This window comes from Malaclemys terrapin, chromosome 3 (assembly GCF_027887155.1).
Source record: "Malaclemys terrapin pileata isolate rMalTer1 chromosome 3, rMalTer1.hap1, whole genome shotgun sequence".
NCBI lineage: Eukaryota > Metazoa > Chordata > Testudines > Emydidae > Malaclemys > Malaclemys terrapin.
This window is the reverse complement of record NC_071507.1, coordinates 198,997,586-199,018,725: the sequence shown is the minus strand read 5'-3', so window position 1 is coordinate 199,018,725 and position 21,140 is coordinate 198,997,586. Positions and strand designations below refer to the sequence as shown.

Sequence of the window (21,140 nt, the reverse complement as noted above, 5' to 3'; positions counted from 1 at the left end):
GAAAGAGTTCAGCGGAGGGCAACAAAAATGATTAGGGGGCTGGAGCACATGACTTATGAGGAGAGGCTGAGGGAACTGGAATTATTTAGTCTGCAGAAGACAAGAATGAGGGGATTTGATAGCTGCTTTCAACTACCTGAAAGGGGGTTCCAAAGAGGATGGATCTAGACTGTTCTCAGTGGTACCAGATGACAGAACAAGGAGTAATGGTCTCAAGTTGCAGTGGGGGAGGTTTAGGTTGGATATTTTTCACTAGGAGGGTGGTGAAGCACTGGAATGGGTTACCTAGGGAGGTGGTGGAATCTCCATCCTTAGAGGTTTTTAAGATCAGGCTTGACAAAGCCCTGGCTGGGATGATTTAGTTGGGGATTGGTCCTGCTTTGAGCAGGGGGTTGGACTAGATGACCTCCTGAGGTCCCTTCCAACCCTGAGATTCTATGATGCTGTGATTTCCATAGGTTATTGAGCTCCTTTTCCAATTTCACACAGAGAAGCTTTCATCTTTTTGTTAATCAGATGACTTGTCTTTTTTACCCTCTTCCTGTTGTTTCCATTGAAGAGCTGAATAACAGCTGCCAATGGGGAAATCAAAATCGGCTTATAATTTACAGACGTTTAACCTGCATAGTGTAACCCACTGGGGAGTGTGCGTTCCAGGTCCCCCTCTGTGCCAATCCACAGAGGCAATGAGTAATTATAGCTTCCAGCTAGGGAGCTTTATCTCAAGGGGCATCTCACGCTATTAGCTGGTCAGTCCCCGGTGTGTCAGCCAAGAGGTCGGTCATCACATCAGCGCCATACGTGGGTATAATGCTCCGCAATGGAAATAGAGATGGATTCCCTGAGCGAAAGCTCTTACAACCTAGGAGCCTGATGCTGTCACGCTGAGTAGTCCTGTTGAGCGTGTGGGACTTGACAAGCTGCCCTGAGTTACAGGCAGCAGTAGCTGCCCTACCACTGAAGCAGACTCTCAGAGTCAGAGTTCATTTCCTGGCTTGTCCCCCTGGATCCAGGGTAAGGATTCAGTCTGCTACTGATTTATACAAGGAGCAGAATACTTCCTCTTCCATGCAGGCTCAGCAAGAGGGGAACAAGCAAAGTCAGGCCAGCCCCCGTTTCCCACTCCTGCCCGCCCACCCCTATGGGAGGGGGAGCAGCAGTCCTATGAAAGCTATTCTCCCACCCCTGTCAGGGTGCATAGCCTATGCTGGGTTGTAAAGGCATCTACGCTCCCTTATTCTCCTGCCTAGGCATGTAGGGCGAGAGATGATTTTGCATTAAACTAAAAAATTAGAGCCAGTCGAAAAATGCCAATTTTTGCCGTCTTTCCCTCCCCCCCACCCAATATATATCTAGGGTAGGGGAAGTGTTTAAAAACCTGTCACTGACAAATCTTTGTGGTATCTGAAAAGTGAAACAATTTACTTCTCAGTAGAAACATTTGGGTTTCCTAAACCTGATTTCTTTTCCCCCGGCATCGACAAAGCAGAACATTTTGACCAAAGCAAAGAAGTAGGTTGTGGTCAGAAAGCCATATTTTGACAAAGGTGTTTTGACAAACATTTCAACCATCTCTATTCAAAACCTCTGTTACCTTCCAAACACTCAGACCCAGAGTGCCGGTACAGGCTTGGGACATTGGAAAGCCAGGATGTTCCAGGGGTTAGGGTGTTAGCCTCAGAGATGCACACCCAGTTCCCTGCTCTGCCACAGACTTCCTGTGTGACCTTAGACAAGTCACTCGTCTGTCAGATGCAGAGAACAGTGCTTCTGAATCCTGCAGCCCTGTTGTGAGGCACTCAGGTATTACAATAATGCGGGGCTTTTACGTACCTCTCACTCCTCTCTGTGTTCCCATCTCCTACCATTTGTCCTTACCTTAGTTTAGGACCTTACACCACCCTTACTTGTACTGAATAGCACCTGACTCCGTGCATCGCCCCATCACATATTCATTTGTGTTCTTTCTCACAGGATGGGACTGTATGGGAGCAAACGCCACCAGTCCACACCACAAAAGCAGTGTGAGGCTGCAAATAGGCAAAAACCTCAGATATTCTCCAGGAAGAAACCTCCTCCACCCCCGCCCCCGGTAAGTAAGCAGCTGGTGACTTCCTTCTGTGTCCTGTGGTAGCGTAGTCGCGGCGGCACAGGTAGTTATGAAATCAGTAGGGCAGCACTTGTGTATGCCAGCGGTAACTCAAGCCCTTTAGTTCCCTTCGGGCTGGTCTACACTACGGGGTGGGTGGGGGAATCGATCTAAGATATGCAACTTCAGCTACGCTATTTGCGTAGCTGAAGTCGAAGTATCTTAGTTCGACTTACCTGGCCGTCCTCACGGCGGCAAGTTGACCGCCGCGGCTTCCCCGTCGACTCCACTTACTCCTCCTGCCAAGGTGGAGTATGGGAGTCTAGACGAGAAGTGATAAATCGATCCCCGATAGATCGATTACTACCCACCGATCCGGCGGGTGGTGTCGACATGCCCTTCAACTCGGGCCACCTTTTCTGTAAAGGTGAAGGAGGATGGTCCAGTGGCTAGAGGGCTGCACTGGGCCTCCGGGGACTTTGGTGCTATTTCTGGCTGAGCCTCAGACTTCCTTAGGTTTGATAAGTCGCTGCCTCTACTCTGTGTCTCAGATCCCTATCTGTAAAATGGGGTTAATGCTCCCCTCCCTCACAGGGGTGGTGTGAGGATAAAACGTCTTCAGGACTCTGAGAGCTCAGAGGCCCTGGAAGCATCTATCTGGATAGATTCTGTAGACCAGTGGCCATTACTCGGTCAGTCGAGATTGACTGGCAGATCCTAGAGAATCTCCCAGTCGATCGCGATCTCCGGCGGTGCAGCGGGTCTGCCTCCGAAGCTCCCATTGGCTGGGAACAGGGATCTGTGGCCGATGGGAGCTGCGGGGGCGCTGCCTGCAGAGAGGAGCAGCATGCGGAGCCATGTGCCCCCTGCTCCTCCCTCAGGGGCTGCAGGGCCATGCTGCCCCCTTCCGGGAGCAGTGTGGGTTTGGGGCAGGCAGGGAGCCTGCCTTAGCCTCGCTGCGCTGCCCTGACCCCTCTCCCAGAGCCAGCACCCTGCACCCCCTCCTGCACCCCAACCCCCTGCCCCAGGCTCAGCCCGGAGCCCCCTTCCACACTGCGAACCCCTCGGCCCCAGCCCAGAGCCCTCACTCCCTCCTTCCGAACCCCACCCCCCTACCCCAGCCAGGTGAAAGTGAGTGAGAGTGTGGGAGAGCGAGCGACGGAGAGAGGAGGGGATGGAGTGAGCAGGGCGGGGCCTCGGGGATGGGGCGGGGTAGATCCTGGTTCCCCTTAAATTCAAAACGCGATCTGGGGCGTAAAAAGGTTGGAGATCACTGCTGTAGACAGGAGAGGGGTTGAGACCAGATGGATGTCTGGCACAGTCATTTGCTGACACTGTGCATGGTATCAAGGTGGAGAATGGACTGGATCTGGGAAGAATACAGCTAGCTAGGTGAATAACCACCCAGGCTTTGCTGTTTTCTGTTGTCTGGCTGAGAAAACCTAGAGAGATTCTAAATGACATAAATTTACCACATGGAAAATGGAGGTGCCAAAGGATTAAACCCCTAAATCTTGGGGATTAAATTTAGGCATCTAAAGTTAAATCTGTGTATTTAGCTGTAAATAATTAACCCTGATATTCATGAGCAAGGAACATTCTACGAGCCTCGAGACAATTATGGCAGTTTCCTGGTTTTCTGCCTGAAATAATACTGCTTTGTAAATTTGTTCAGGGGGTTCATTGATTGCATCATACATCATTTAACAGAGATCTTGCAACAAAGAACTGCCTTACATAGTATGGCAGCGTTTGAAATCTAGTTAACTCCACTATGATCATCCAAATCAATTGAGAGGAGACTAGTGAGTATTTAAGGACATGCGCAAGCAAGCTCTGAATGCATCATAGTAAAATATGCTAACACCATGAAAATACATAAAGAGCCCGTTCCTAAGCACATTTAAAGCAATAGGAAAAACTCCCATTGAATTCAATGAGTTTAGGATCAGGCCTCGAGTGACTTTTGTGCCACAAAGCAGGTCCTTCCCCTAATCCAGCAAAGTAACAAATGGACGTTTTTTGTTTCTCCCAAGTTCAGACAACATGTTAGTACCTCGCCTCTAAACCAATCATCAGAGCAAGGTAAGATTTTTACATTTAATCACTTTACTGTTTCCTTCTCCTCCTCTGGGGTTCCTGCAAGACAATGTGCTGTGACTGGGTGAACCAGTTCTAATATCATCAATTCATTTGTGTGGGGTTTTTTTTTACAGTTTTCATGCAGATGCACTGTTAGCTCCTTATTAGTACATCTAGGCCTAGCCTATATCTAAGACTTAGACTGGCTTAGCTGCGTGGCTCAGGGGTGTGAACGTAGACAAGTTGTTAGAAGGATTTGATGTAAATATTGGTAGTCATCAATTTCTTTCTCTGATCAACAACCATAAGGGAAAAAATGTTCTCTGTTAATTGGTCAAGTGGAGCAAGGTCTACACACAGGGGATTGAACCGGGAACCTCCAAAACTAAAATTAGGAGCTGGCACAACTTGAGCTAAAGCGCTAATCTGCATGAACGTTGGCTACAATAGACTCATATCCTCCGTGGACAGAGCAGTGAGTAGGAGATGTAACATACATTCAGTAGTGAGTTACACACACACACACTAATTTCACTAAATCGGCTGAGTTAAATTGATGCCGGCCCTTCTGAAATTGGTTGAAGGGTGCTGTATATTGAGTGCTTACATTTAATAAGGAACAAACTAAATCACCATTAGGCGTTCTGCAGCCAATGTTAGAGGGTCCACACAAAAGTGTTGCATTGATAGAATTAAACTGGCACATGTTTTGTGGGTGAGCAAAGCCTGAGACTCAGAAAGAGCTGTGTTCATTTCCTGGCTCTACTCCAGACTTTCTGGGTAACCCCAAGCAGCCATTTCGTGTCTCTGTGCCTCAGTTCCTCATCTGAAAAATGGGCTAATAATTGTTCTTTTATGCCATCCTTCGCCTGTCCTGTCTATGTAGATTGTAAACTCTTCATGCAGAGGACTGTGTCTTATTCTCATTATTTAATATTCATACTGTGGTAGCGCCTAGCAGCCCTGTACAAACATAGCAAGAAAAAGTTCCTGGCCTGGAAAGCTCACAACGTACAGTGCCTAGCACATTGGGGCCCCAATTTAGGTTGGGGAGGGTCTCATCAGTGTTAATAGTTTACTGTCCCAGGATGATTTTTGTCAATTTAAAGGGAAAATGTTACAATTAATATTAAGGATTATGGAGCTATTATATCAGAAACTGTTCTATGACAAGGTTGCCTGCAAAGGCAGAGGACTGGAGTGGATGGCCCAGGAGTTCTATGTCTTATGAGCTCTGGACCTACCACCATTACATATTGATTAAGTAACAATTATTCAGAAACTGGGGGTTATGTTATTTTTATTTCCCGTTTGTGCAAAAATTTTAGCCAATAAAAATAGTGTAAAAATGCAGGACTATCCATAGAAACCCCTAAAAATAAGCATCAAATTCTTCCTACCCTAATTACTATTAACAAAAGAACCTCAAGGTATGGAACTAAGGGTCTGCCCAGACAAGGAGCCAGTATTTAAATGCTTAAGCTAAAGTTTATTAAAATCTCTTAAGCTGGGCTGGTTGAAAATCGGAATTTCCATCCCCATGGGAAATTCCGATATTTTGCTATATGTTTTTGGATGAAAAGTCGAAATGTCAAAGCTTTTCCCAGACCAGAACATGGCTAAAAATATCCATTCAGAAATGTTGAAATGTTTTGTTTCAGGCTGGTTCATCTTTAATTGGTGTCCCCAAGAGCTCCTGGGGAGCCTCAGGGGAGCTGTAATTTGACTGCCTTGGGAGTCTGAGTGTTTTCCCGTGGAAAGATTTTGCAGAAATTGCATTTTCCAGAAGGGAAAAAGCACTATTTTGACAGAAAATTCCCAACCACCTTTATTCTCAAGACTGCAAAATCAGTCTGGAAATCTCAAATGCGGGCTTTTGAGGGGATTTGTCATCTCCTGTTTCCAGTCTAGCCAGAAACACGAGAACAGCTTCCCTCATAATTGGAGCTTTCACTTCTGCTTCCGGCCAGAAGGCAGAAGTACATAGGTGCTCAGTGAAAATGAAAAATACTTCAACGATATATTACAGGGACTTTTTCCATTCCATCTCAAAACACACACACATGCGCACACAGACACTCACACACACACACGACCAAGAAGGCTCGGTTTGGGGTTGGGATCAGTTCTAGTTTTGGGGGAAGGTTCAAAGAAACAGGGTGGTGAGGTTCTTATTTTTTCCAAACTGCGGAAGGATTTTCAAAAGTGCTCTTTTGCTACAACATAGTTTTATGAACAGTTTTGGAATAATTAATTTATTCTGTTAAGACAAGACGATTCATGTGAATTGACTGAGGAAACTCAAAATCTAGGCAGTTCAGCCATCAAAAAAGCCTAAGAAATAAAAGACCTGAGATGTGTTTTCTTCAGTATTGCCAACCCCACACATTCAAAACCCATGATTGAAGGCACAAAAAAATCATGAGAATTGCTTTAAAAATCACACGGTGGTTTTGTTGTTGTTGAAAGAGTAAATGTTGGGTTCTTTTTCTTCACCTTCTGGCTTGTGAAACTTTAGGGTGAACTTGTTTCACACTTTCAATCTCTTCTCTGCAACTATGGTTGCTATAAACTGACTTTTTTTTTTAATGAAAGCTGAGATTCTTAGGTAGTCACTTGACTCCAGAGGCTGGAGCTTTAAGAAAAATACCAGAAGTCAATAGGATCCAGATAAAATCACAAGAATTGGCAGCACTGTATGGTGTCTATTTCAATTAGGCCTATAGGCCCTATAGTTAGGGGTTTTAAAAATACAAACCTGTCTTCTTGGTGGGTCTTTGCTCATTTCATACCACACGGGTTAAGTCCCCAGTGGTTACCATGAGGATTTGAAAGTTGGCATTCCCGAAAAGGCCTACATCTTCTCTGAGCTCTTAAGGGTGGGGATTGTCTTTTTGTTCTGTTTGTACAGAACCTGGCACAATGGAGTCCTGGTCCTGCATTTAGTAGGGAGAAGATATGGTGGTTTTGTAAAGGTGTTTGGTAAAGGGAATTCCCTCTTCCTCTCTCTTGCTATCCACATCACAGCCTGGATTTTCAGAGAACACCAGTGGTTTTTGAGTGCCTCCATTTTGGGGTCGCCAACCTGGGGCCTGGTTTTTCACAGAGCAGGTGCTGAGTGCTTTCTGAAAATCAGGGACCCCCACATCATTAGTCACTGTTCAAAATATTTGTCCTAATGCTTGTCCCACCAGACACATGGACTAAAGCATGGAGTGGAGAGGAGTTATGTCCACTGGAAATTTTGGAAATATTGAAAAAGTGAAAAGTGAAAATTTTTGACCAATGTCTGAAAAACTTTCATCCTAAAACTAAAACGTTGGTGACCAAAAATGTTCAGTCTTCTGGGGGGAAAAACCCTGCAATACAAACAAAAAAGGCACCCACAAATTTTGACACTTCCCATGAAAATTTCCACCCAAATTTCCACAGAAAAAAATTTTTGATGGAAAATGTTTGTGCAGCCTGAGCCTGAGAGCCCCCCGGCATTACATTACACCCAGTGGTAGCAGCAATGGATGCTGTTGCATAAACAGGCCTCTGGGGTTTTTATGAAAGTGTTGTCTAGCCCTGCTCTGAGCCGCTTCAGGCCATGTCTTAAGGCCATCAGCTCTAGAGAACTGGGCCATTACTAGCAGACCTGGGAGCACAGTACCGGGTCCGGAGAAAGAACAGACGGTTTGGTGTGCCCACAGTAGCACGGCCAACTCACGTTCTGAGCTGTGCTCTTTTTGCCCTACCTCCGCCTAGCACTGTCGTAAACCATTTTGGCCACAACGCCCTCTGAGGAACTATCTCACAGGACCCAGCCCAACTCTCTGAAGCAATGGGTTCTGGGACATCTGTAACCTCCACCAGTGCATGATGGGACAGCAGTGGGAGAACTGTTTGAATTAGTAGGCCCTAAACCTGTGCAGATTAAGCTGGCGTTGATCCCTTCTGAAAGCGAGGCTGACCCAAGCAGTCATTGGGCTGTAATTAAAGTATGCAGGTTGTTGTTTTTATACTACAGCACCACCTAGTGGTCCCTTCCGAGATCAGGGCTTCACTGTGCTAGGTGCTGTACAGAAGAGCTCATAAAGTGGTATTATCCATATTTTACAGTGGGGAAATCCACTAGTTAGTAAGCAAAGTCTGTTCTGTTGCCTGGTCCGAAACAGCCAGTGTGGGGTAAGTCCCACTGTCATCAGTACTCTTGTGACTAAAGCCAGGACTGGGAGTAGGGAGGTGTGGGTTCTGTTTGTACCATAGGGTACTTATGTGGCCTTGGGGTAAGTCACTTAGGGTGCACCTGTGGTGCTGAGTCAGGGTTCAGGCTGTGGAACAGAGCTCAGGCTGTGGGGTGAAAATAGCAGTGCAGATATTCTGGGCTCTGAAACCTGGCAAAGGGGGAGGGTCTCAGAGCCCGTCTCCAGCCCGAGCTGGGACGTCTACACTGCTGTTTTTAGCATCACAGCCCAAACCCCATGAGCCCGAGTCAATTGACCAAGCTCTGAGGCGCGGCGCCATGGATCTTTTATTGCAGTGAAGATTTACCCATAGGGCCTAATCCAAAGGCCATTGCGGTCAGTGGAGAAACTGCCATTGACCAGGGTGGATAAAAATCGATGACTTAAAAAAAAAAATCCAAATGTTCGGATTTTTTTTAATTTAAATTGGATTTTATTGATTTTGTTATTTAAATTACAAGAAGTTTTTCTTCTTAAATGTTTCTTTTCTGTTTATAATGAAATCTAAATTTAATACAAAATATGTTAAGGCCTAAACTTATAATCTCTTAAAACTGAAGGCGGGTGAGGTAATATCTTTTATTGAACGAACTTCTGTAGTGAAAGAGATAAGATTTTGAGTTTATATAGAAGAAGAGTTCTGTGTAAGCTCAAAAGCTTGTCTTTCTCACCAACAGAAAATCATAGAATCATAGAATCATAGAATATCAGAGTTGGAAAGTAGGACAATGGTCCTATAAAAGATATTACTTCACCCACCTTGTCTCTCTAATATCCTGGGACTGACACAACTACAACAACACTGCAAACATAATCTCTTAAAACATTTAAATAAAAAATAATATGCTGGTTTGTGTGTTGAATTAAATTCTACCATCCTAATTCAGCTTGACATAAATCATGAGCAAAAAGTTAATTATCTAGTAAATAAGCAATATGTCATAAATCATTTTCTGACATAAAAATGTACAATTAATATGAGTCTGAAAATATAATATATAATATAATATGAATTGCTTAAATAAATATATATTGTTATAGTGTACTCTCCTAGATAGCAAAAAGATGTAGCAAATCTAGAGTAAAGGCACTATTTAGTTGTAAATCAACATGTTTTAATGATGATATCAGTCAATGAGAATTCACCTTTCTTTAGAAAATATTGGGCATTTGACCTCTCTTCTCCCCCCAATCTCCTTATCACTAAAACAGGGATAAATATTAACTGCCTCAACGGGATGATGTGGGGGGTTAGCACATTAACCTGTGTGACGTGCTCTGAGATCCTCAGATGGAAAGCGCCACAGTAATGAAAAACATTATTATGTTTCCAAGTTTTCTCTCTCACTGGAGCTGCTCCTACCTCATCTCAGGAAGCCTCAGACTGACACACTTGAATCTGCCCAGTTGACCTTCAAGTTCCTCCCTACAAGCTGGAGGAGGCTTTGGTTTCCAGAGCCTCATGATTTCCCCCTTTGATCATGCGACATTGCCAATAAATCCCAAACCAACAGCCAGGCCCGGCACACACAAAACTCGTGTTGTTCTGGAGACGTATTATCTTTCAGTGAAAAGAGGTAGTCTGGGCTGCTTGCTGGTGGCATTATTTGAAAAGGTCAAAGAGAGAATGTGACTTGACTGTCTGTCTTGAGACGTTCTATATATAGAATGTTTATCACCCCTGCTGCATTAATTCGGCTGCGCGCGCACACAAAATCTTTCCACATCACTTGGGGTTTTTACTTAAGCTCCTAGAAGGGTTTGATTTGCCCCAGAATGTCAGGAGAGCAGAGGTCTTTTCTGCTTCAGTGGCTGTAACCACACAGAGCACGTGAATAGTTACATACTTGTTCAGAGAGATGCAGCCCTGCTGTAGGCACGAGGCATGGAAGTGTAGCAATGAAACAACATCACCAAGTAGTTCAGTGACAAAGGGTCCACACTGGAGTGGATTATTATGTTAGTCATACTCTGATAGTGTCCACAATGTGCTGGGTGTGGCCAGCATTTTAGAGTAAGGTGCAGGGCCCGAGGCTACGTTTCATGGCACCTCTTTTACACTGATGCAATGCCGCTGGTGTAAAGGTGGTGTGTGGGGACAGAGAATCGGGCCCGGAGCCTCGGCCCTGAAGTTTTTACAATCTAAGGACCTGGTCCAAAGCCGATGGAAATCGAGAGGAGCCAAGAAGAGGACTGCAGCAGCACCAGTACTTTGAATGGTCTTGAGTGGGGAAAGGCCGGCAAGGAGGAAGCAGTAGTTGAGATATGAAAGGATGGGGGCCTGAAGGAGAAATTTAGCTGAGTGGACTGAGAGGACAGGCTGGGTCTTAGGCTATGTCTACACGTCACAGTGATATGTAGAGTACATACACTGAATGCCCCTCTAGCATGGGTATAAATGGCAGTGTAGACAGTGAGCAGGGCTGGCTTCCGGCACCAGCAAATCAAGCAGGTGCTTGGGGTGGCACATTTCTAGGGGCGGCATTCTGGCGCCGGCTATCCTAGGCGCCGACTCCAGGGCATGGGGAAAAAGTGCCCCCGCCGCCCCAGCTCTCCTCCGCCTGCTCCCCTGAGCACGCAGCCGCCGCTCCGCTTCTTTCCCCTCCCTCCCAGGCTTGCCGTGCGGGAAACAGCTGTTTTGCGCAGCAAGGCTGGGAGGGAGGAGAAGCCGAGCGGCAGGCGCTCAGGGGAGGCGGCGGTGGTGGAGCGGAGGTGAGCTGGAGCGGGGAGCGGTTCCTCTACCCCCCGTTACTTCCTGCGCCCCCCACCCTAGTTCACCTCCACTCCGCTTGCTCCCCTGAACGCACTGCCGCTCCACTTCCCCAACCCCCCAGGCTTGCCGCACACGAAACAGCTGTTTCACGCACCAAGGCTGGGAAGGAGGGAGGGAGGAGAAGCCGAGCGGGGGAGGGGGGCGCTCGGGGGAGGCAGCGGGGGTGGAGCAGAGGTGAGCGGTTCCTCTACCCCCCTTACTTCCTGCGCCCCCCACCCTAGCTCACCTCCGCTCCACCTGCTCCCCTGAATGCGCCGCTGCTCCACTTCTCCCCCCTCCTTCAACCGAGAGGGAGGGGGGAGAAGCGGATCAGCGGCGCGGCCGGGGGAGCAGGTGGAGTGGAGGTGAGCTAGAGCGGGAGGTCATGGGGGGCTTGCAGGAAGCAATGGGGGGGGGGAAATGCGGCATGCCCGGGGGAGGAGGCAGGGCCGGGGATTTGGGGAAGGGGTTCGGAAGGGGTGGAGTTGGGGTGGGGCAGGGGGCAGGGGGGCAGGAAAAAAAAGGGGGGACAGCCCAAAATTTTTTTGCTTGGGGTGGCAAAAATCCTAGAGCCGGCTCTGACAGTGAGGCACTGCTTAGGTGAGTAAAGACACACTAGAACCTTAGGGTATTTACCCTACATAGCTCTCTACGTGCCCAAACAATGCCTCCCCCATCTCCTATTTTTAAGGGTAGTGTCCCGTGTCCTCCCTGTGCAGGAGCCTTTCCCCGACGCAGGGAAAGACTCAGTAGCGGGGAAAGGCTCTGGCAGCGGGAAGCTGCAGGAACCTTTCCTTTCTGCTTCCCCGCTGCCGGAGCCTTTCACTGCTGCATGTAGCGACACGCCACACTGTGGACGCAGTCTGCTTTTCACGGTGGCTACTCGTACCCTACACACTGCTGCCAATGTAGACAAGGCCTCAGAGATGTTGTGTAGAAAGTAGCGACAAGATTTAAATGTGGCCTAGATATGCGGGTCTAGAGAGATATTGAATTAAAAGGGAAGGCCCAGAATACGCACTAGAGAGGATGGTGATGTCGTCCACTATGACCAAGGGAAGAGGGAGGAGGTGGGGTTTGGAGTTCACTAAAATCCATGCACCACATATTTAATTCCCCAATCAATGGCAGACCAGCTAAACCCAATGGTGTCACTTTCTCTTGGTGCAGAAGAGGACTTTGTGATTGTACTGTATGATTTCGCCTCCACGAGTGACCGCGACTTGGAGCTGACCAAGGGAGAGAAGCTTCAAATCCTGTCTAGGTAAGTGATCCGCCTCCACAGCACTTGCCAGCCCCTGCTGGAGAAGTCTTTACAAAATACCGTGGGGCTCTGGAGATCTGGGTTCAGTGCTTGGCTCTTCCAGGCCTACTCTGTGGTCTTGGGAAGTCACTTGGTTCCCTATCTGTAGAACAGGGATGATAACACATCTTTGGTCAATTGAGTTTGTATGGACAGCACCCAGCAATGTGGCTTTGCTGTGAGTTGATGCTCATAGGTGCTGAAGTAGTATAAATAATGACGTGTCAGCACGTAGGCTGATCCTTGCCTTAAAAAGGATGTGGGTTTAGTTTGTTTTAAAAACTTTTGTGTGACCATAGTCCTGGTGAAAGAGAGCCAGCCCTGAAACAGACACCAGGTGTTAATCCAGATGAGAATAACATTGCAGGCTTGCCTCACATCCATAGACTATCAGGGTTGGAAGGGACCTCAGGAGGTCATCTAGTCCAACCCCTTGCTCAAAGCAGGACTGATCCTCAGACAGATTTTTGCTTCAGATCCTTAAATGGCTCCCTTGAGGATTGAACTCACAACCCTGGGTTTAGCAGGCCAATGCTCAAACCACTGAGCTATCCCTCCCCCTACTGTATGATTTTCCACTCTCCCAGCTAGGGATTTGCAGTGAGAGAGCTGTTCATTAAGTGTTAGTCCCTAACCTCTCTGTGAGACTCTCACAAATGGGGTTAGTGATGCTGGTGGATATTTCTGATTCAGACACCTGCCCCCTGGGCTGAGACCACTCAGCTGGTTACATGTTGGCTCCTGAACATCCAGGGGATGAGAACAGCTTTCAGTTACTACCCCAGTAGTGCTGTGGTTTCTGAAGGCACTCGGAGTGACCAAAGCAGAGAGCTGCCTCATGTGATAAAGGAAGCAGCAGTGAGGAGCAGATGGGGAATTGAAGACAGTGCTCGGGTCTCTGTCTGGGAGCTTGGGGCTGAAGGTGGGAAGTGAAAAACACCCACTTGTTCAGGGTTGAATAAACCAGTGTCTTTAAAGGTTGCCTTTCTAGACTGCCTTCAAACTGGGGGTGGCCTATAGGAATGGGCGTCTGTGGGTCTGTCTACACTGCATCTGGGAGGTGTAATTCCCAGCTCGGGTAGACATACCTGCGCCAGTTCTGATCAAGCTAGTGTGCTAAAAAGATCAGGGTGGCCCCACGGCAGCATGTACCTATGATCTCAGACCGGGTTGTACTTGGGCAGCTAGCCCAAGTCACCGCCAGTGCGGCTGCAGGCACACTGCTATATTTAGCATGCTAGCTTGATCACCTCCCAGCTGCAGTGTAGACACACCCTGTGGTGCTACCTGTAGAGTACAGGGCTACCTGCATGAGAGAGGGCTTCAAAACGTGCTTCCTACTTTGCAAGGTTCATGAAGCCTCCAAATCCATGAGTCGTCTTAGGCGGGATCCATGTCGAAGCTCCTTTTGGTGTTCATGCTTCTTGTCCTGTTTGGTTTGTAGAGATGGGGACTGGTGGCTGGCAAAGTCTCTCACCACCGGAAAGAAGGGTTACGTCCCCAGTAACTTCGTCGCACAAATGGATACCTTGGAAGTGGAAAAGTAGGTGCACAAGCTTATATGAAACATTAATGCTAATATCAATGCTTTGTATTTATAATAGCCCCTCCGAGGGTTATTATAAATATAGGAGCAGGAAGAGCTGACAATAGGAATTGTTTCAACCGTCACCGAAATGCAGCCACAGCTGTGCTGGAAGGTGACAGCTGTTTCACAGCCCACAGTAACACTACACACCAATTTAGGAGAGGATGTGGAGTTTAAAATGCAGAGTGTTTTAGGGGATTGGAACTGCCAAGAGGAATTTGGCCAGAAGACTAATAAAAACACTGATACTGTTCCCTATCTTTCTAATGGGAAGATTGAATTCCTAATATCTTCATATCCTTTAAATACCAGTGAATTAAAGGGCTCAGAGAAGGTGCAAATGGAGTTTCTAGTGTGGGAGAAAGGTAAAAGGCAGCATTCAATTTCAATTTGGGAGGAATTCAGTCCCTTAACATATCTGCAAACAGTAACAGCTTAAAAGGGATACACTCTGTAATATAATGCCATATGATTATATAGCAGCTTTGGTCCCAAAGAATTCCAAAGGAGACTATAGTGGGTGCAGTTTAAAAAAAGGTCATTCCAGTTTAGGGTGACTGGATAGCAAGTGTGAAAAATCGGGATGGAGGTGTGGGGGGTAATAGGCACCTCTACACCTCTACCCCGATATAACGCGACCCGATATAACACAAATCCGGATATAACGCGGTAAAGCAGTGCTCTGGGGGGGGGGGGGCTGCGCACTCTGGCGGATCAAAGCAAGTTTGATATAATGCAGTTTCACCTATAACGTGGTAAGATTTTTTTGGCTCCCAAGGACAGCATTATATCGGGGTAGAGGTATATAAGACAGAGCCCCAAATATCGAGATTGTACGTATGAAATCGGGACATCTGGTCACCCTACTTCAGTTTCAGAGATATTCCTGATTCCAGTGATATGCTGTCTATTTGCATATACTTGCATATACAGCCATCACTCTGCTCACCACTGAAAAACCTTTTCCTGGGGCAGAACATGACAGCTCTTTAACAGCCCAGCGCCATGTGACTTACTAAGCTAGAGAAGTGAAGATGTATCCAACTGAACCTGCAAAAGAATATATACAGGCTTATCCCTGGTATATACATTCACACTGATATTTGGACACAAAGTGAACAGAAGTCTGATCCTAATCTCTTGAAAATGTTATATTAGGAGACTCTTCCCAACCTAAAACCATCCTGAAATGTAGTCAGTCTTGGAACAGCCAACCTAGGACTGAAAGCGACTGTTTGGGTTGAGTCCAGTCCCCTGCTATCACAGACAACCACCTCAACTAATCCTGTTCATCAACCTATCAGCTCCCTCTTAAAACTAATGAGGTTGTTTGCCCTCACTACTCCTATAGGAAGGCTATTCCCGAACCTCACTCCTCTGATGGTCAGAGAGCTTCTTCTAATTTCCAGCCTGAATTTAATCATGGCCAGTTTATCCCCATTGTCCTTTCACTTAAATAGCTCTTCTCACTCCCCTAATGTATTTCTAAAGAGCAATCATGTCCCCTCATAGCTTTCATTTTGCTAGGCTAAACACAACACTCAGCATTTTAATGGCACAAAAGTGAACAGCTGGGTAGAATTTGCCTCTTCTTGGAGCTCCTTATAACTATTTCATGACTTTTCTCCCTCAGATGGTTTTTTAAAGCTCTCAGTAGAAAAGATGCCGAACGGTTGTTGATGGCTCCTGGCAACAAAGTCGGGTCTTTCCTTGTAAGAGAGAGTGAAACAAATAAAGGTAAGATTCGGGAGGTGGGTGGCCTCTGATTATTGCCGTTGCTGGACAAACCTCCAAAGATTTCAAATTAGAACCCCCGCAAATGTGGCTGCTTCTCTTATGGTTCTACACTCTTGAAACCTACTGGAGCTGTACCAACCTAGACAGATTAGATTAGATACAAAACGTCTGCAAAACTGGGCCCTAATTTCATGAGATCAGATTTTCTCACAAGATTTCTTGCATTTCCAGTTCCAGTGCCTGGGTGTGGGTGTGGAAATGATGGCTACCCGCAGAACAGCCCCTAGCATATTTTGTGCCAAAGCTGTGGGTAGTGCAAGAGGGAGTGGTGGTCACATTTTTTTCCATAGAATCATTGTTTTTCTCTGATGGAAATGGCTTTTTTGGCAAAATGGACACTTTTGTCAACATTTTTCATAGAGCGTTTGGGTTTTCAACCAAAACTCAACACATTTTGAAGAACATTTTGATGAAAAGAATTTCATTTTTGTGGAAATTTTTCACAGGAGGAAAAAATCTTTTCCCCACTACCTTTAATGGGGGGAATTGATCCAAATGTTTCAGAGCCTCTGAAAGGCTTGATTCTGTGCATGGACATACATTTGGGCCGGGGGAGAAAGGGTAATTCACAAGCTTTCTGAACTGATTCACCCATCCCTAGTTATTAATTTTCACATACGCACCAACGCGCACAGGTGTTGAGGACTCAATCAGATGTAGATGGAAGGGAGGAATCGCTGAAATAAACAATTGAAACCCACACACCTCCTGGATGTGGTGTTCCATCCCCTCTAGTAGCACCGAGACCACTTAGAGATTAATTTCAGGTTTCAGAGTAGCAGCCGTGTTAGTCTGTATCCACAAAAAGAACAGGAGTACTTGTGGCACCTTAGAGACTAACAAATTTATTTGAGCATAAGCTTTCTTGGGCTACAGCCCACTTCTTCGGATGCATAGAATGGAACATATATTGAGGATATATATATATACATACAGAGACCATGAAAAGGTGGGAGTTGTCTTACCAACTCTGAGAGGCCAATTAAGTAAGAGGAAAAAAACTTATACTCAAACAAAATTTGTTAGTCTCTAAGGTGCCACAAGTACTCCTGTTCTTTTTTTAGAGATTAATGAGTGTGCTACAGCCTTAGCTAAGGGTCACATACCTTTTAGCTCACGCAGTAGAGGCTCATGCATTTAGCTCCAGAGGTCCCAGGTTCGATCCCGACCGTGGTCTGTCAGTGTTACATAATCTTTTGCGTGTTTGTAACTGTTAAGATCTTGTTTCTTTGTGCTGCACTGTTAGAGGTTATGTCTCAAGGTTGCCCCTTTGGGATGAAGGCAGACGTTTATACAACATTCCCCGGGTGACAGCATTCCTGTGGGCCAATCCTGGGGTACGGCCCTCCAGCTGTACCTCTTAGCAAGTCCACCCCCTTCCAGGAGAATATAAAACAGTCCAAATAAAAAGGCAACTCGTCCCAAGGCCCACAAGGAGCCAGGCCCCTCCCTCACACAAAGGAGGGGAAGCTCTCTCTCTGGCTCCACAGGAAATCCCAGCTCCCGTTCTCCTCCATGGCTACAGGCCAAGAGATAGTCTTGGGGATGTCAGTAAAAGAAACAAACCAGCCTGCCTTCTTTTCTCAGAGGGCGCAGGCAGGCGGTGCTGCCAAGCTGTTCCTCAGCAAAGAACTCCACGCCCTAACCCTTGTCTACACTACAGAGTAATTCAGTATAATTCTGGACAAATTGGAGAAATGGTCTGAGTTAAACAGGATGAAGTTTAACAAAGACAAATGCAAAGTGCTCCACTTAGGAAGGAAAAATCAATTTCACACATACAGAATGGGAAAAGACTGTCTAGGAAGGAGTACGGCAGAAAGGGATCTAGGGGTTATAGTGGACCACAAGCTAAATATGAGTCAACAGTGTGATGCTGTTGCAAAAAAAGCAAACATGATTCTGGGGTGCATTAACAGGTGTGTTGTGAGCAAGACACGAGAAGTCATTCTTCCGCTCTACTCTGCTCTGGTTAGGCCTCAGCTGGAGTATTGTGTCCAGTTCTGGGCGCCGCATTTTAAAAAAGATGTGGAGAAATTGGAAAGGGTCCAAAGAAGAGCGACAAGAATGATTAAAGGTCTTGAGAACATGACCTATGAAGGAAGGCTGAAAGAACTGGGTTTGTTTAGTTTGGAAAAGAGAAGACTGAGAGGGGACATGATAGCAGTTTTCAGGTATCTAAAAGGGTGTCATAAGAAGGAGGGAGAGAACTTGTTCACCTTAGCCTCTAAGGATAGAACAAGAAGCAATGGGTTTAAACTGCAGCAAGGGAGGTCTAGATTGGACATTAGGAAAAAGTTCCTAACTGTCAGGGTGGTTAAACACTGGAACAAATTGCCTAGGGAGGTTGTGGAATCTCCGTCTCTGGAGATATTTAAGAGTAGGTTAGATAAATGTCTATCAGGGATGGTCTAGACAGTATTTGGTCCTGCCATGCGGGCAGGGGACTGGACTCGATGACCTCTCGAGGTCCCTTCCAGTCCTAGAATCTATGAATCTATGAATCTATGAATCTATAATTTACGTCACTCAGGGATGTGAATAAGCCACACCCTAAGCGGCATAAATTACACTGACCGAAGCGCTAGGTTGGCAGGTGAGCTTCTGCCGCCGACATAGCGACCAACTCTTGCAGAGGCAGGAATTATTAAGCTGATGGGAGAGCTCTCTCCCGTCGACTTACGAGCATCTTCATCACAAGCGCTACAGAAGCACAGCTGCATTGGTGCAGCTGCGCCGTTGGAAAAGATGTAGTGTAGACGTAGCCCTAGTCTGGGAGCTCTAGCTCTGCTTGTTTCAGAGTGTAATCGCAACTGGGCTGTGCACCTCCCCTTTAAGGGCCCACCCCTGGGCCTGACAAGCCATGCAGCTGCGGCAGGTTGGGCTGATTGTGACCACAGAGTTCCTGAAGCCCTTCTTGACTGGTGTGTGTGGGTGGGTGGGGAGAGGTTCTCTGCCCCATCACATACGCCTTTACAAATTTAGGAAGTGTGCTGTCTGCAAAGTCCAGCAGCCATTTTGTGTTCACTTCAGGACAGAGGATTACCAGGAAGTCACAGACTGGGTTCTCCAAAGGGGACTTTGTTTTTGTTCTTTCTTGTTTTATGGTTCTTGCCTCCATCAGCATAGAAGATGGAAGTCTACTTGGTCATAGAGGAAAGGTGGTTCAGTGGTTTAGGCTCTAGCCTAGGACTTGGGAGAGGTGGTTCATGTCTAGGGTGACCAGACAGCAAGTGTGAAAAATCGGAACGGGGGTGGGGGGTAATAGGTATCTATATAAGAAAAAGCCCCAAATATCGGGACTGTCCCTATAAAATCGGGACATCTGGTCACCCTATTCATGTCCTTGATCCACACAGACTGCCGGTGTTACTTTAAACACATCATTTAGTTTCTCTGTGCTCCTCGGTTCCCCATCTGTAAAATGGGGACAGTAGCATTTCCTTACCTCCCAGTATCTTAGATAGACAGATAGAGATTTGGAGTGTCCCCTGCAGTGATATGAAAAACTACTAACCTCTCCTCATTGAAATCCCTCTTGAATGCCCACTTCTACAATGTATTATCCATAAGAAAGGCCACACTGGCTCAGACCAATGGTCCATCAAGCTCGGTATCCTGTCTCTGACAGTGGCCAATGCCAGAGGCTTCAAAGGGAATGAGCAGCACAAGGTAATTATTGGGTGATCCATCCCCTGTTGTCCAGGCCCAGCTTCTGACAGTCAGAGGCTTAGGGGCACCTGGAGTATGGGTTTCCATCCCTGACCATCTTGGCTCAGAGCAGTTGATGGACCTATGCTCTACGAACTTATCTAATTATTTTTTTGAGACAGCTAATAAAAGCTTGGGGGAGGGACAGCTGGCCTAGATGCTTAATTTTTTTTAAAGTGCTTGGATGTGATCGCAGCTTTCACCAACTTTCATGTGTTTCTCTTGTACCTTTAGCAAGGAAGCTCTTCAAACAGGGACTGTCCCTTTCTCTGTGTGGCCAGTCCCTAGACATATTGTGGGCCCCACCATTACATAACAATAGTTTGAGTGACAAGCTCTCTTTCCAGCTCACAAAACACTGAGAGGAGTCGATTAGATGTGCCATTCTCAGGCAAAGATCTTACCTTGCTAAGCAGGGAGAGCAAGTGACTTGAGAAAAGAAGACTGGGTGGGGACTTAATAACAGTTTTCAAATACGTTAAGGGCTGTTATAAAGAGGAATGTGATTAATTGTTCTCCATGTCCACTGAATGTTGGTCAAGAAATAGGCTTAATTTGCAGCAAGAGAGATTTAGGTTAGATATTAAAAAAAAAACTTCCTAACCACAAGGGCAGTTAAGCTCTGGAACAGGCTTCCAAGGGAGGGCTGTGGAATCCCCATCAATGGAGGTTTTTAAGAACAGGTTGGACAAACACCTTTCAGGGGTGGTCTAGGTCAGTGGTTTTCAACCTTTTTTCATATGCGGACCCTTAAAAAAATTTGAATGGAAGTGCGGACCCCTTTGGAAATCTTAGACATAGTCTGTGGACCCCTAGGGGTCTGCGGACCACAGGTTGAACACCACTGCCTTTGTGCGGGGGAGTGGACTAGATGACCTTTTGAGGTCCCTTCCATTTGTATGATTCTATGTATCTATGCCAAAGCCCCTGTGTTTGAAGCAGAGTGACAAACTTTTTTTCTAAACATAAAACGACGCCTTTCCCCACCCAGTGGGGACTTACTAAGTTGGCTCTAGCTAGGTGGTTTCTTTGTACATAGATCGGTGACATCCAGAACTTCAGGCTTATCTAGGGCAAGTTCTGAGACAGGAAAATCTGAAAAAAAGTGCTTAAGAGTTTCACCTCAGAGAGCCACTCGGTAACATTACTATTGATTCTGCGGCTAGCAGGATGTGGTACCTTTAAGCAGGCCAGGAATAGACTAGCGATGTAGCCACATGCCTTGATCACTGTTACTTCCGTCCTCTCTTGCCCACTCTTTCCTTTTGTTTTTTATACACATTATTATAGAATCATAGGACTGGAAGGGACCTTGAAAGGTCACCTAGTCTAGTCCCCTGCCCCCATGGCAGGACTAAGGATTATCTAGACCATCCCTGACAGCTGTTTGTCTAACCTGCTCTTAAAAATCCCCAATGATGGAGATTCCACACAGGGCCGTCCCTAGCTATTCTGGGGCCCTACGCAGCCCCCCGACGTGGGGTAGGGGGCAGGCCTTCATGGGGGGGGCTGGCTTGGGGGATGGGGGAACCACCCCCCAGCACTCACTGGCGGTGCAGCTGGGGCCAGGTTGCTGCACTTCCCGGTGA

The 21,140-nt window shown here is 46.6% G+C and overlaps 1 protein-coding gene across 1 annotated transcript in view; it reads left to right on the top strand.

Moving 5' to 3' along the window:
* BLK (BLK proto-oncogene, Src family tyrosine kinase) overlaps window positions 1-21,140 on the top strand; it is a 72,734-nt gene that overhangs the window by 25,184 nt on the left and 26,410 nt on the right. The window contains exons 2-6 of the mRNA XM_054023039.1: window positions 1,975-2,092; window positions 4,126-4,174; window positions 12,323-12,416; window positions 13,900-13,998; window positions 15,677-15,780. Of these exons, the coding sequence (XP_053879014.1) occupies window positions 1,976-2,092; window positions 4,126-4,174; window positions 12,323-12,416; window positions 13,900-13,998; window positions 15,677-15,780 (463 nt within the window). The 5' untranslated portion in view covers window position 1,975. The remainder of the gene's footprint in view (window positions 1-1,974; window positions 2,093-4,125; window positions 4,175-12,322; window positions 12,417-13,899; window positions 13,999-15,676; window positions 15,781-21,140) is intronic.